Source organism: Rhinolophus sinicus, chromosome 18, assembly GCF_057876585.1.
Source record: "Rhinolophus sinicus isolate RSI-liver-muscle chromosome 18, RSI-T2T, whole genome shotgun sequence".
In the NCBI taxonomy this organism is placed as follows: domain Eukaryota; kingdom Metazoa; phylum Chordata; class Mammalia; order Chiroptera; family Rhinolophidae; genus Rhinolophus; species Rhinolophus sinicus.
Genome location: NC_142518.1, coordinates 31,721,768 through 31,737,520, shown reverse-complemented (window position 1 = coordinate 31,737,520; position 15,753 = coordinate 31,721,768). Strand labels below are relative to the sequence as shown.

Below are 15,753 nucleotides of genomic sequence, written 5' to 3'. Positions count from 1 at the left end.
TTGTGCCAGGAGCTAAGAATACACATAAGAAGGCAAGCTGGTGAGGATGAAATTCCTTCCTCTACGTATATCACAAACTGTCCATAACGGGAGAAATGCCATGTGGCATTTTTAAAAACCCTTTCACTTCTACCACTGCTGACACTACTTCCACTACATATGGAGCATATAAAGACCACCTGACACTAGCATTCAGCTCGTTTAGTTCAGGTCAATACTTCGTTCCATCTTAACTTATTTTAGACAGTTCAGGCCAAATTGAACACATGTCAAATAATACTGTATGATAAGACATTGTGGTCCAACTTGAAACCTAGAGGACCATTATAAAGACATTAAACTAGAAGAAAATTTATAACCTGGCTTTTTAAAATAATAATAATAATAGATTGTATTCCTGTAGTGCTCTGTATTTCCCCAAGCGTTAGAACTTCTTACCTAATCCTTATAACCCTAAAATAAAGATATCAGTATCTACTTTTGTAGATGAAGAAACCAAGGCTTAACATAATTATGACTTGACCAAGGTTTTACAGCCGATTGAAAATGAGGTTTGAACTTAAACAGTGTTGGTTTGGGTTTTACTTTTTTTACAATAAATCCCAGCCTCCTTTCACTGTGTCGTCCTAGAAGAGTTAACCCTGAGAATCCTTCAGCTGGTCCACCTGCATGTAGTGGTACAATTTAAATCTGGGTTGGTTTGTTTGTCTATAGTTAGAAAAAATCTAGAAGGCAGTCAAGCCTGAGAAAAACTATGGGACTTATTTCTCATGGAAACATCCATGGCTCAGAAAATAATCTATGTCCCTACAGCTGAAACTAATAACTCCACTGTGTAATCAAAACTTATTGTGATGGTTTTAAATTTTAATTTTATTCTGATTTATCCATTTGTTACATTAAAAAGTTAAGAGTAGCAGAATATCTGTGATTTTGCTTCTATCCACAAAGGGAAAGGTTGTCATCAAGGTGTAGCTGCAGTCTTGTTAGGAATCTGTACTATAAAACAACAGCCAGGTTCTGGACCAGGGGCTGTTTTGTGAAATCAGCTGGCTCTCTTAAGATGGTTTCCGGGGTCACTGTGCGTTTCCTTAAACCGTTAGATTTTTGTACCAAATGACTCAGGTGCTTGCTGTTATGTATTTTAAGTTTGCAAACCAAATAAGTCTTCAAATTATCTGCATCTCAGATACTTGGTCAAATGAGTTTTTATTCCTTGAGCATGGTAACCTGAGATTAATTATTGACCACAGATGAGACATAAAATCAATTTATCTCCCCAAAAGAAAACTAAAGAATTAACTTTTAAGTGTTAAATTAATGTTCCTTTGGCTGTTTGAATCCAGTGTATTTTCAGTGATCTTGCTAGATTCTCCCTATTCTCTGGGATTCAGAAAAGAGATATTTGCCTGTGAATATTAACAAATTTGTGTCTCATCTTAAGTCGGAAAGGAAACGTGTTTAGAGATCATTTTAAAGTCACATGTTAGCAGCCTATGGGAGGGGAATCATTGTGAAGCAATTCCATTTCCTGTCCCTGAAGTGACCCTGAACCGCGGGCAAGCTGAGACTGCACAAAAAATGGCACCCATCCATTTGAGACCCATAACTAAAGCAGAGGATGAGAACAGAGACCTTCAAGAATAACTGAGGAAAAATGTGAAGACATAAGGGTAATTAGACAAGAAAATCTCAGTCAGGATTTGAGGCATCTTATAATTTTTGAAAATATAATAATATGGGATAGAAATAGAAAATTAAAGCCATGAAAAGGAAGAGGAAGCAAATACGCTAACCACAGAGGCTACAGTAGTTACTGTGGTAAACAGGACATTTAGCTCTAAACTTCCTGGCAACCAGGACAAAAGGGGGAGTGTCATGGAGCATGTAATTCTCATCTAATAGAAGTATGCCAGTTCTTTCCTTGGAATTAATTGCTAAAGGAACATAACCTGATTCTTAGGCACAAAAGCCATTAGGCAGTGTGATGAGTACAGTCTCCCTTGACAGTTTCATGCAGTCAGTGCGGAATGACCTTCATGTCTTTATGGGTAGAAACAAAGGATGTACATGCAGCACAGAGAAGGGTAATCTGCAGGGAGGTAATGTTTTCTGAGTAGTGTGTTTTCTGGTATTGCAATGTGGTAGAAGGCTAGAACTTAAAATATTCAAAGAATTGGGTGGCTATCAGGCTAGGGTCACCGAGCAGAGAAAAAAACCATTTCATGCCTAAGGTGTCATCAACCTTATCCATGGGTTCCATTCAGCATCTAGGCTGTGTAGACTTCCATCTGTCACTGGGAGTAGTTTTAGGGATGGAAGCAAGGGTAGGAACTGTGCATTAGGAATTTTTTCCCATCTCAATTGCCCAGAAGCCGGCTGTGGGTGGGTGTGGAGTGATGAGGAGCCTTATGTCTCAACTGACCTGTAATCACCTGATTTACAAGCACAGGAAGGACAAAAGAAAAGGCCCAAGATAATACTGACAAAAAGGACCATTCTAAGGGAAAATTCCTGTTAAGCTTGATTGAGCTATATATGGACTTTTTCATGTTTATTCCTTGCTAAAGCCTTCAGTCACAAAAAGATTGGCAAAGAGAATGCCATTTAACCTCTTTCAAACGTAAACATAGGCAAGCTTGAAGAGCTTTCTCACAAGAGGAATCTGAGCCACTGACTTTCACATTTAAAGCACTTTGATGGACAGGTAAAACAATGTGCCAGGTTCCCTTAACCCATAAGGAGATACTGTGTAACTAAAATTCACAAACGTAATCCTAATGAAAGCGAACTTGCACACACACAAAAGAAGTCAAAACCTTTATTATCCAATTTGCCTCTTACGTTCCTGTATATTCATAGAGGTCAAGAGTGTCCCTTCAGCCATGAAAGCATAGTGAACTGTAGTCAAACCTGCCTCAAAAGGCGAAATGGATTTTGTACAAATTATATGTACTGTCTTACATTTTCATTTTATCATAAAGACAATTTATGTGAGGTTCCTTTTGAGGCATGAGGGCGACAACTGAACAAGATGCACCCCTGCCTTCAAGAGGCTTACCCTCCAGTATCCTGGCACTTGCGTTCCCAGTGTGATGGGTACTATAGGTGCATACGTGCAAGTGCGTCCGGAGCGTGCAAGTGCGTCCGGAGCACATAGAAGGGGCACCTGACCTCAGCTCAGAGCTCACACAGGACTTTCCAGAGAAAAGAATATCAGTACTCTGTTCAGTAAACACTCAGCCAAGCAAAAGGGACAGTGGGGGCAGGGACGAGGGGATGAAGGATCCAGGCAGAGGGAGTAGGAAGAAAAAAGGACAGGAAGCCAGAGAGAGCTGGGGCCTTCCTGGAACTGAAAGTAGTTCAGCAAGGCCAGTGTATGGAGGGCGGAGAGAGGCTGACTACTAAGCCTGAGTCAGCTCCTGAGAGAAGGATCTGACATTTATACTAAGGGCTGTGCTTTTTAGCCCAGGGCCAAGAGGGAGCTGTTGAAGGGTTTAAAGCAGAGGAGTGATACGTTGGGATTTGCATTTCTGAAAGATCATTTTGTATGGATTGGAACAGAGCAAAACTGGAGACAGAGCGATTTAGTCTAATTGCTACTACAACAAGCCAGGCAAAAAAGTGTTAATATAAGACCCGGTCTTATTTTACTATAATATAAGACCGGGTCTTTATAATGTTATATAAGACCCGGTCTTATGTTACTTTTTGCTCCAAAAGACACATTAGAGCCGATTGTCCGGCTAGGTCTTATTTTCAGGGAAACACCAACATAATCAGTGTTAACTTTTCTGAAGAGAAATAAGTCAGATTGATTCATGAGATACATAAGAATACGGCAAAACAGTTGAAAGGCCATTTAGAAAGCAAAATGTGGATAACAGAATAGACATGTTAAATTCTTGTATAAAGGACAGCAAGATTTTTACCCCTGATGGCTACAAATTGATTATATGCCGGTCAGTTGTGAATTGTGTGCCTGTGTATGTTGAGATTTGTTCCAGAGAGGGGAGTTTGTAACCTCTAGGAGTGTCATGTCCTCATGGGGAGGAGCTGAAGCAGTAATCCCTTACCAGAATCAACTTTTGCACCATCAGATGTCAGCTTTACACTACCCTGTTTCCCTGAAAATAAGACCTAGCCGGACACTCGGCTCTAATGCGTCTTTTGGAGCAAAAAGTAATATAAGACCCAGTCTTATTTTATATTATAAAGACCTGGTCTTATAGTAAAATAAGACCGGATCTTATATTAATTTTTGCTCCAAAAGACACGTTAGAGCCGATTGTCCGGCTAGGTCTTATTTTCGCAGAAACACAGTATGTGCATGCAAACTTATAGCTTTCATAGTTAGAGGCTTTTGATGGCCTGAGGAGGGAAATGAAAGGGGCTTCAGAGGTCCCTCCCCTTTGAATGCAGTGTCTCCTCATGGGTCTACGAATTGCCCACAGCCACACAGCTCCTTTAGTGGCACCAGACTCCAGCCCTGGACAGGGTCTCCCTTCCCCATGAGCTCTCAGGGGTCTTTCATCAGGGCAACTCATAAGCTGCGAACACAGCCTCACAGTAACAGTGGCCAGGATTTGCCAATCCTTGTTAGCAATTTAAAATGTGAAGTGGGCTCTAGATCTGTGGTAAGCCAGCCTGCTGGTCCCAATCTACCCCAAAATGCATTTCCTATAAACTGAAATTCAGGCTACAATTAATAACCGGTTTAAATGAACATTAACCAACATAATCAGTGTTAACTTTTCTGAAGAAAAATAAGATTGATTCATGAGATGCATAAGAAAAATGTCCAGTTTGTCACCTTTTATGTGCTGATGGCTATTGTCTATCCTTTGGAACAAAAGGAGTAATGTAAGTCATCTATAAAGTTGGTAAATTTAATAATGCCTTGCCAAAAATTTGAATCAAGGGCTTTTTCAGTTGTGTCAATTTTGACTCATTTGAAAGTTACATTACTTATTTCTTCTAAGTCTCAATTTTTTTTTTTTTTTCTACACAGGCACTGAAGGTCCTGAGAACTGCCGAGTTTGCTCCTTTTGTTGTTTTTATTGCCGCACCAACTATTACTCCAGGTTTGAATGAGGTAAGAATTGATCAGTTTCTCCCCAAATAAGCACACCCACCACAGTAAGGATCCATTTGCGTTGTACATTCAAGCCAAAGCCCCACCTCATTGGGACAACTAAGTGAAGTTCTGCTTTGTACTTGATGCTGGCCATGAAGATTTCCAGAGTTTGAGGTCCTCTTTCAGTATTAGAAATTAAGCTGTATACAAAGGTGTGGTTCTTCTGAGATCAGCGTCATTAGGCAAATTCAAGCCTTAGTCCCCAGCACAGACAGCTTATGACATCCTGATCAGTAAGTCTACTTTTAAAGTCAGAGTTTAAAAACACTCACCACTCCAGCCCAGAGGCTTTCCTGGCAGCTCCCACCCTCCAGGGCTGCCAGCTCACTCCTCTCCTGATCGGGACTGCTAAGAAAGTGGCAGCCCCAAGCCCAGCTCTGGGCCAAGGCTTGCTTTGCCTGAAGCGAGCTGTTAAGAAATCCAGGACCTTGGTGGGGCTGCCCAGGTCCCCCTAGGCAGAATCTGGAGTGGAACCCATTGCAGAATTTCTGTCTAGGCCTCTGGAGACTACCAAACCTAGGAATAAGCTCTGTCCCCTGTTAGGCTAACTCAAGTCAGCAACTGCCACAGATGGTGACTGCGAGAGTTGGCTGCCCACATCTTCTACCAGGCTGATTTAGAAGGCCTTATACTGCTGGGCAGATAAGAAGGTAGTTATGGTGTGTGTTGGTGCTTGGTGTTTACCTGCTGTAGGAAGAGACTCCTACACAAATTATCCTGAAGAACATTACTTCTGCAGGGTCTTGGCTCTATTCAGTAAACATGGGCCTAAATGTTCGAGCTTATGACAACAAAATCAAAGCTTGGAAATTTTCACTTTGTGTACCTTTAAGGAAGATTAAATATTTAGATTTCTATGTTACTTATATTTTCAGTCATTATTTTTTATCGTTTCATTTGCAAAAGGTGTATTCCTCTGTAAATTCCATTTTTTAAATTTTATTTAATACGCAAACGTGTTTGAAACTCCACATTATGGTTAGCTCTTATCCTTTGGTTGCCATGTATTTTTCTTGAATTATCGTCTTTGCTTTGTTTTTTTATTTGTTTTTCTTTTTTTTTTTACCTGTTTTCCTGCCCTTTTTACTAATTTTCCATAGCTGCCAAAATGGTGCAGAAAATTGCCTGTAAGTACCAGCTAGGAGGTGATGAAATACACCCTTATTTATTTTCATAGATTTAGAATGTAGACATTTTGTTACCACAAATCCTTGCTTTTGCTGGTAGAATGAAGGCATTTTGTTTTCACTGAGTTAAATCCTGCTCACATGTAAGTCAAGCCCACAGACAAGCTGTTGTCAAGGAAGAAACTGTGACAAATATAGCTTCATCTTATAAGATCCTTAAGAGGGAGCTTTATTTTTCTATAAAGAGAGCTGCATTAAAAATTGATGCTCTCAGCCATAAATTTTCTTGAACGTTTTCATCTGCCCAGCTTTCTGAGCAAATCATAAGCTCTCCTAGTGGTTTTTGAAGCCCAGGACCAAATATTGCAGTAGAATCCCTTAGCCCAGAGAGTGACATGGTAGAAATTGTTCCTTCTCATACTGGTAGGGAGCACTCCTGTCTTTGGGTGAGTGCATGTTTCCTAAAATGCAGCTTTGGCATTGTGTTTATTGTAAAGCCACAGTGAAAATACTATGCTTTTTAAGTGCAAGCAGAAAGTGTATTGATATGACCTTAGAAGGTGATGAGTAACTGAGGTCTTATCGACACTGTAGTAGTTATCACCTAACATCCAAAGCATGCCATGTCCTGCTTTGAAATTCTGGTAGGAGATGACAAAATAGGTAGGACACTTTCATTGACTTCCCAACTTCCCTGGTGTCCGTCCATCCCCACTGCAGTGCCATGATGGAATCAATCGAATGTCACTTTGGATCCCCCTTCCAGAAAGCTTCCCCCACAGGCACATCAGGAAGAGTCTCTTACAAATAACAGATGGGCCTCAGAGACGAGGAGGGTCCTAAGTCAGCGCTGGGTGCCACGGCTCCCAGGTCCCTGAAAGCACCACATCTTGTAGTTTTTCTGGAGATCCATCTCTGTCATCATGGGCCCCCATTTCCTAGTAGAATTGCTCTGTCTCTTGATTATAGATTTAACACTCATCAAATCCTGTAATGGCCAGTATTAGTCTCCCAAGTGCTTGTTTTTTCAGTAACATTTTATTAAGTACTTACTATGTGCAAGGCATAATGCCAAGTGCTGGGCACAGCGATGACCAGGCACACAAGACAAGGTTATGCTCTGTTGAGGAGAGAGATATTAATCAAATAAACAGGTATTTAATTGTACCTATATATATTTAAGACTCAGCCCAATAGCTCACCTACCTAGTGTTGGAGGAGAGGGAGGCAGTTAATTTGACTTACAAAGATCCCTGGTTTCAAATTCGAACTTGTCCATTGAAAGTTCAGCATAACAAGATCTGACCTGTGAAAATGCAGAGGCAGACTTAAGAGGTCCCTGTCTTAAAAGAACTGCCATCCTGAGGCTAAAGTTAGACTCACTGACAAACTAGGAACCCGGAATTTCCTCCTACTGTGCGCTCACCCTGGTGAAAGTTCTCAAAATCTGTAGCAAGCTATGGGAGTTAAGGAACGTCCTTTACTGCAGCAAAGCTCCCTAGAGTTCAGTGGCTGCTTTTCTTCAGAGTGTTTTCCCTAAGAGGTGTGGGCTTTTATGAACAATGACATTTGGCCATTTCCAATACAGACCAATTGGAGGGGATTCTTCAGATGCCAGTTGCTGTTGTATCTGGGAAATGGCCTTATTTCATTGATTATTTGTAACATCCAAAAAGCTTTTGCCTCTGGCTTCCACTGCTGTTGAGTGAGGGCCGTTATATGTAATTGAATTCCTGGAACATGTTGAATCTCTAAATAGAAAAGAGAAAAATGCAACTTAATTCGTTGTCCGGAGGCCGGGGCTTCTTGGTGCAAATGCAGCTGGGCTCTGGGGCCCAGTGCAAGTGAGTGCAGCGGACCAAGGGAAGGCGGAGGTAGGGCTCCGACCTCACCACCAAAGCCCTCCCGCCAAACGGGAGAGTGGTCCCAGATGGGGCAGGCCTGGCTTAGAGGAATGAGGACAGAACAGCTGGAGCTATGCTAGTCGGTCCCCAGCTGACCCTGGGATGAGCACAGCCAGACCCGGTAGGGCAATGTGTTTGCTGAAGAGTGTGTTTTCTCTGGTCTGTCCGGTTTGGTGTGGAGTCCCCTGTTGCATGGTGAGCAGTCTGGGTTGTAAGCAGTATTTCTGTAACCCTGCCATCCCGGGCACCGTCGTCTCCTCTGTCACGAAGCGGACTTGGCCTCAAGCCCACATGCGGCACATCATGGTCTGGCCTTCTGTTTCTGACACTGGGACGAGCAGAAATGGGAAAAGAGGAAGAATCCAGCTGACTTCTTTCTTCTCTTTGCTTTTCCCTTCTCCACTGCCCACCCCTACCATTTAGGATGAATCTCTTCAGCGTCTGCAGAAGGAGTCTGATATCTTACAGAGAACATATGCACACTACTTCGATCTCACAATTATCAACAATGAAATTGATGAGACAATCAGACATCTGGAGGAAGCCGTCGAGCTCGTGTGCACAGCCCCGCAGTGGGTCCCAGTCTCCTGGGTTTATTAGGCCTCTCCCCAGATATGACACATAACTGGGAGCCACCTCATACATGGAAACGCCTCTTTGTTATCGGCCTTGTGTCAGCAGGTTGTGGTCCCTAGAGACTACCTAGTTGTAGTGTGACCTACATTTATAATTATTGTCATGTCAGAATAGGTAGGAGGAGAAAAACAATTACACACTAATTTAAAGAGACAGTATCTTTTTTAATCAGTTATCCTAAACTTTAATAAAATGTATCTTTAAATGTATGTATTATTCAATCCTTTGGAATGTTATATTTTTGGAAATCATAGCTTTTTATTTCCAAGGCCCCTAAAAACTGCACAAAATAGATGCTGCTTTCTATAATCTATTTTAATAATAATAAACAATGATTCTGTTACCTTGACTGGGGGTGGAACACTACATTCTTTTTAGAGTCTGATTTTATGAATTGGAATATCTTTCTTTCCTTTATTTATTTTAAATAATCAGTCTAGTGATTACAAAACAGTCATAAATTTTTAAAGGCCTTTTTTCTCTCTCTTTTTTTTTAGAATAGTATTTTTTTTAAGTCCTTTATGTAACATCCAGATAATGTGATACTGTCTCTTTGAAGCACCCTGTAAACCTTTTAGAGATTTGAAGTTGGGTCTTGACTCTTAATGCATGTGGACAGTCGCGAGCGTTTATGCCTTCGGTGTGTCTGTGTTGGACAAAACGATCTGTAATCTACAGCCAAGTACATTCCGTTCACGGGGCACACCCAGGGGAATAAGAATCAAATGCTATTATGACTAAGTTGTAAACCTATGCACATCCCTTGCATTTTGGGCAACTTTATAAAAAAAACTGATTTTTATTAATAATAATCATGTAGTGAAATGTGTTTGTAATTTTGTCTCAATTTAATTTGTTGTAAGGTGGGAGGGGGAATTGCTGGTTTCACCATTTCAGATCTGTGTTGTCTGAGAGTACTAACGTTTTAATTAAGCAAAGAAATGAGGATTTTTAATACGTATGTAATTGTTTTAAAGCACCCATTTTAAGAGAATATACTGTGCAATGAAGAAACCAGTTTAGGCATTTGCTATAAACTGAATTATTCCAAAAGAATAATCAATCTATAACAGCCCTGTAAATTCCTTTAAAATGATAACAGGACAGTTTGACCAATTTTTTTTAAATATACTTCCTTTTATGTGTTCAATAATTAAATGCCTTTGGGTCCTTCATTTCATTATAGGTTTGTTCAGATTCACAAGCCGATAATCGTCTAGATTTTATAATCCATTAGATGCTCATTGAACCATCGAAGGCCCAGGAGTGACTATCAGTTGGCAGGACAACAAAATACTCTGCCAGAGCACAGCTCAGACCATGCGTGGCTCCCAGAGCACATGCAATGCACCCAAGGGCCACCAGTGCACTAGAGGCCATCTGTGGTTTCTCCTTCCTCTTGCTATATCCCTTGGCACAGGAGAATCATCTTTCCTTGTTGCTTTAGAGACATTAACCATCTCATCATCCTTCCATGAGGTCACATCCTTCCAATATAGGAGATTCAGGCTGGGGTTTTCCAACTCTTGGCCAGAGGTCAGTGGAAGGTTTTTCATTAAAGTATCAGGGTGTGTGCAGTGGTTCTATTAACCTGTGATCTTTGAAAAAGTACCATCGTGTTTGCTTCTTGTCGGTTAGATGGCCTCGTTGCTTTGTGCCTTGGCAGGATGTGCAGGGTGTGTTCGGAGCTGAACAGCTACTCTTGAAGGACCACACAGAGAAGACATTTGTATACTCTTCAAACCGTGTCATCCCCCCAACACCTACTCTTATTAAACAGTGCTGATTTTTTTCCTCCGATGTTGTCCTTTGTCAGTGACCAGATGAGTCTGCAACTTATTAACAAGATGTTGAGTGAACTGCTTCTGTTGGGGCCCCACAGCAGGGTGACCAAACCACCAAACCCGAGACACCCGGGATGGAGAGAGAAACCCCAAGAGTTGTTTAGGGCTGTGTTAGGATTGATTCAAATCTGATGCCAAGGCCAGATAGTCATTCCCGTGATGGTACTCACCACAATCCAGGCTCTTCTCAGTGTGAAAGGGCCCACTCTACCTCTTTTCCAATGAAGCACAAGAAGAACACAGCTAATACTTGGGGAACAGAAATTTCCTCCCTCTGGTAGAAACGCCCACACCTCCACTTGCCCTTTTAGACCAAATCTCCAGAGATGCTGAGAGTGCCTGGCTTAAGCCATCTGCCATGTTGATAAACGTGGATCAAGCAAAGAAAGAGAAGAAAAATGCCGAATTAAATCTGTGGTCCTAGAATTGAGAAGCATTGTAGCACCAGTCCTCCCTTCTCGATGGCTTTATGCGTCCTTGGGGAAGCACACAGGTAGGCATTGTTCTTGCCATTGTGCAGATGGCAGAACTCCTGCACCCAGAACTCATTCTGTCTGATTTCTCAAAGAGGTCATCTGTTCCATTCCACTGATACACGTCTTCTCTAAAGCAGTGTCTTTATGACCTAGCAGCAAATACTTAAATATCTGAATTCAGAGTAATTTCAGTACATTGCTGCTGCTGCTACTACATTACAATTGTCCACTAAGCTGTCAGAAAAATGCTAAAGAGCTTCTTTATTCCTTCTATCAGCAAAATCATCTTCTTTTCCTTTTAAATACCAGAGAGAATGATTAGATTACTAAATCTTATCACCGGTCAAATGAGGCGTATCCTGAGGGTTCTCAACCCCACCCCAACCCCACTCCCCACAGCAAAAAGGGGTTTTTTTTAATATGTTGAATTATTTGTTTAAAAGAAGAAATGTCCTTATTTTCTAGTCATAATGCAGTAATTACTTTGCACATGCATTATATTCAATTTTAACACTAAAAAGGAAAATGTCACTCAGTTCACCTGGAAGTTTCCTAGTGTCAAAATAATATGGTAGCCCTTAAAATGCAATTAAATGTATCTCCTGTCAGGTGGGATGGTTTAAAATATTTGCTCAGAGAGGAAAAGAAATGGATGACCTACTTCTTGCTTTTTGCATTCAGGAGGCATCTTCCAAGCCCATCCTATTGGTGGCGGAATATGTAAAGATGCTGTAAAGCTCTCAGCGCACGAAGAAGGCAGTAAGTGGTCCTCTTCCCCAGGTCCAATTCCATCTCCCACTGCTGGAGCCAGCAGGTCCAGTGCTATGATTGTCTTTTTAAAGACTTGTCTCATTACTGCAGAGGAGGGTTTTTGTTTGTTTTTAAATCATTTGTACTTATATGTTCATTAAGGCTTCGAGTTCATTCCTTGAAAAAGAGTAGCCATTAGAGCCACACTTTGGGAAACTGACAGGGGAGATGCCCAGAGTAGACACTGCCCCTTCAGGACTCGCAGCCCAAAGCAATCTCACTAATGTGATGTCCTTTTCTTCATTTCAGGTCAGTCTCTAAACTTGGTGCAGAGAAAACATGCTGCTAAAGCTAGCCAGAAATTTTTTGACTAATAAATTCTTAATTATAATGCCTCCCACGCTGTCTCCTTGGAAAGAGGAGAAGGCACCTTGCAATTGGCATTCCAAAACAAGCCCCTTAATGTCCTCATCCCTCCTACTTGTTTCCTACCATCAAACGTGTGTGTGTGTGTTTGCGCATGTGTGTTGCGCGGCAAGGGGAGGTTGTTGTTCCAGAACTGAACACAGCCTCCTAATTCCATCCTCTTTACAAGGGCTTATGCTACTGAGGCTGATTATGGCATGTCATAGGTTAAAGGTCCCTGTGCACTTTTCTCTTGTTCTGCACTTCCTAATTAATTCTCCTCTTAGAAGGATGTTTTGCTTCTCCCTGCAGTTTACACAAGGGCTACAAGCTTTAATCATGAATCATTTCATTTGGTAGAATTTTACTCCTCTTACCCCTTTCGAAGTAAGGGTTTCCTCTCCATTTGGTGTCTTCAGTTACAGGACTATGGTCGTAAGGCTTCATGCTTGATTGGCTTTGCCCACACTCCCATATCAGTTTGCCTTAAATTTGGAGCAATTGGAAGTCTCAGGTCTTCCAGCTTAGTGAAGTTTCGCTGTGACATGCATCCAGGAAGTAGAAGACAGGGGGAAGTATATGTTCATCAATCCACATCCCTTTTATCTGGTCTTTTCTCTGCCACTCTTGGGCTGCAGAAGGTGGGCAGACCCAGCCCACAGAGGGAGGAGGAGGAGGAGGGCCGTGCCATCTCTAGGACAGGCACTGCCAAGTCTTAGCTCTTCAGGGGAGAGTTGAAAAGCCAGAGCTCCCACCACCTCTCACCTGACCCTCCATCAACTCTCTTGAACCTGTGCAAATGGACCAAGCAAAAGAAAATGGAAAGAGATGTTTGTCACCACACCTCATTTCTGGCCCCAAGCACAACTCCATATCTGTATGCTCAGAAACTCAGAACTTCGGTGCCACTTACGCGTTAGCTCCATTCTCTCTGACGCGTGGCGGAGGGACCATGTCAGTGTTCTCACCAATAGAGGTCTGGCGGTGACGGTCTCGGGACCCAGAGGATGTGCAATCTCTTAAAAGGAGTTCTGCTTGGGAGTAGAAATAGGCGTTCCTCCACAGTGAGCGGCCCCTCCTATTTTTTTTCATTTTGAAGAGACCAAGAATTAGGGGAATTGATTTCCAGTCTCAGCTGTGTCCTGGAGTGGCACCCGTGCAGGCAGGTGGGAAAGCTGCAGGGGCAGCAGGCAGGGTTACTGATGTGAAGGCCACACGAGCCTCACGTGCTCAGACCAGAGCATCACGTTTAATTGCAATGCAGGCGCGGCGCCATTCAAACTCAGTTCTGGGGTTGTTTTGCATAAAGTTTTGCCAACGTGTTCTTTTTTCTGTATGTATAATTGCCTTTTTATAAAAGGTTTTGAAGTATTGTCTCAGTGATAAAAAGAGAGCAATGTTAATGGTTGTTGTATATTTCACCGTATCCAATTGTAAGTATTTGCAGGGTACAGCAAAGCCTTAGCGTGCAAGAGTGTTTGTGCAGGAGGTGTCCTTCAACACCCAGGAGGTGAAGGGATCGGAAAGGTTCGGATTCTCTGTAAATGTCCCGCTTTTCTTTCTCTCTGTGCGTATCTATTTACATGCCTTAGCACATGCCCTCCCGCCCTGATCCCTTTGCCCTGTCGTCAGAACTACCAGAACGCTGGTGCACTGCCAGTACAGTACAAGTCAATGGAACCCTAATCAGTTATCTCTTGTGTGACAGGGGAGGAAGAGAAACTCCATAGTATTCCTTGTAGAATATACATACTTGTAGGATGCTGTGTAATGGGAAAACATAGAATTGGGTTTTTGTCATTTCAAAGTTGGAGAAATGTATGAATAAAATGTATAAAACACAAAAAGGCAATTGTCTCCTCAGATTACAAGCCAAACAACTTGGGGACAAACCATACGAGGTTTAGAGGGAAAGGGAGTTCCTCTCGCTCCCACACAGGCCAGGGGCAGAAGGCAGCTCCCAGGCTCCCGGGGTCCACCCGGGTAGTCTCCCTCTTCAGCATGGCTGGTGCAGACAGTGCCACGAAAGCTGTTCAATTTTAGTTGCTTGCATTTGGATGCAGATTTGAAGTAGCTTCAGGTTTTTAAAAAAAAAGAGGGGAAAAAAATCCAAGTAGTGACAGCTCCTAGAAATAGAAGTCTAAATTGATTTGAGTGGTGTAGGCGCCCAGCATGGAAAACATGTCCTTTGTTTGACACTTGCATAGAAAGCCTGGGGAGGAAGCCTGCTGCCCTTGGTGTTAGGCGGTTTGCTTTGGTCTCTCGCTGGAGTCTGGGACACGGCCCCTCATGTGCCTCAATGACCTACTTTACACCCTCCCCTCCCTGCCCTTGCACTGGCTCTGCCCAAGCAAAGCATCATGGTGGCTTCAAACACCCACACTTGCATGTGTCCAAACACACACACCCCCAGTGTGCTCACAGCTTAAGCTAAGAAGATCCATATTAAGGAAGCAAACTAAGAGCAATTAATTGCTTTACCCAAGTAAACGTCACCCTACCAGACGATATAGAAGAGTCTAGATCACATTCAGACATAAGAAATTGATTCTGATTTAGAGAATCCCAAGTCATCTTTCTGCAGACTTCCGACCCTCGATGTAGAGAGCACCAAAGGCATAATGCTACCGTGAAGCTCATTTTCTACACTTTCATGGCATTGAAAACACATCCAGCATGCCAATATTAAGCAGGTAGAAAGGAATAGAAACATGTATTTCTGTATTTTTCCCAGTTTACTGTAATATGATAAACTGAATAACACTAAGGTACCATTCTATGAACTACTGCCACAGAGACTGGGAATCTGCAGGAATGTAACGAGATTGGTGTGGGGTAATAAACAGTGACCTTGAGTTCAAGGTCACTGAGGGTAGTAACCTTAAGTATCCTGAGGTACCAAGCCCCCTAAAGGACAATATAGTAGTGCAAGCTACATAGCAACTCCAGGAGAGAATGTTCCAGAAGGTGGCATCAAGCAATGAGCACAAGACATGGGGCCTGCAGCCAAAATCCCATGGTTATGGCAGTGTTGGGGATCCTGCACCCACCTCACCTGCTCTCTATGCTCCTCTCCCATCTTAACCTTTCAGGGTGTGGTGCCCAGAAACAGTTTTGCCATTGCTCTATTCGTGTCCCAGAAGGCAACTTTATCTCCCACTCCCCATGGCAACTTGCCCTGCAGAGAATTTGGCTCCCTTCCACCACCAGCAAGGTTTTGTGAATAACTTGAGAGGGGACAGCCTGTTGGGGCCTCCCATGTGGCTCCAGGCCCTCGAGATGCTAAGCTGAGGGTGGAGATGGGGAAATAAAGACTGCGCACAAAGCTGGTGGTGGAGACTCAGTCACACAAATCAACACCTTACCCCAGAATTTCCTCTAGAACTTTCTGTGGTGGTGGAAATATTCTCTTTGTTGTTTGGCGTGGTGGTTACATAGGTATCTACAACTGTCTAAATATGTCGAACTGAACAC

The 15,753-nt window shown here is 42.6% G+C and overlaps 1 protein-coding gene across 14 annotated transcripts in view; it reads left to right on the top strand.

Moving 5' to 3' along the window:
* Positions 1–10,601, top strand: part of CASK (calcium/calmodulin dependent serine protein kinase) — a 361,531-nt gene extending 350,930 nt beyond the window's left edge. For all 14 annotated transcript variants that reach the window (XM_019747875.3, XM_019747874.3, XM_019747869.3 and 11 more), the window contains 2 exons: positions 5,012–5,095; positions 8,592–10,601. In XM_019747875.3, coding sequence (XP_019603434.1) covers positions 5,012–5,095; positions 8,592–8,768 — 261 coding nt within the window. In that variant the 3' untranslated portion in view covers positions 8,769–10,601. The remainder of the gene's footprint in view (positions 1–5,011; positions 5,096–8,591) is intronic.
* The last annotated feature ends 5,152 nt before the right edge of the window (positions 10,602–15,753 follow it).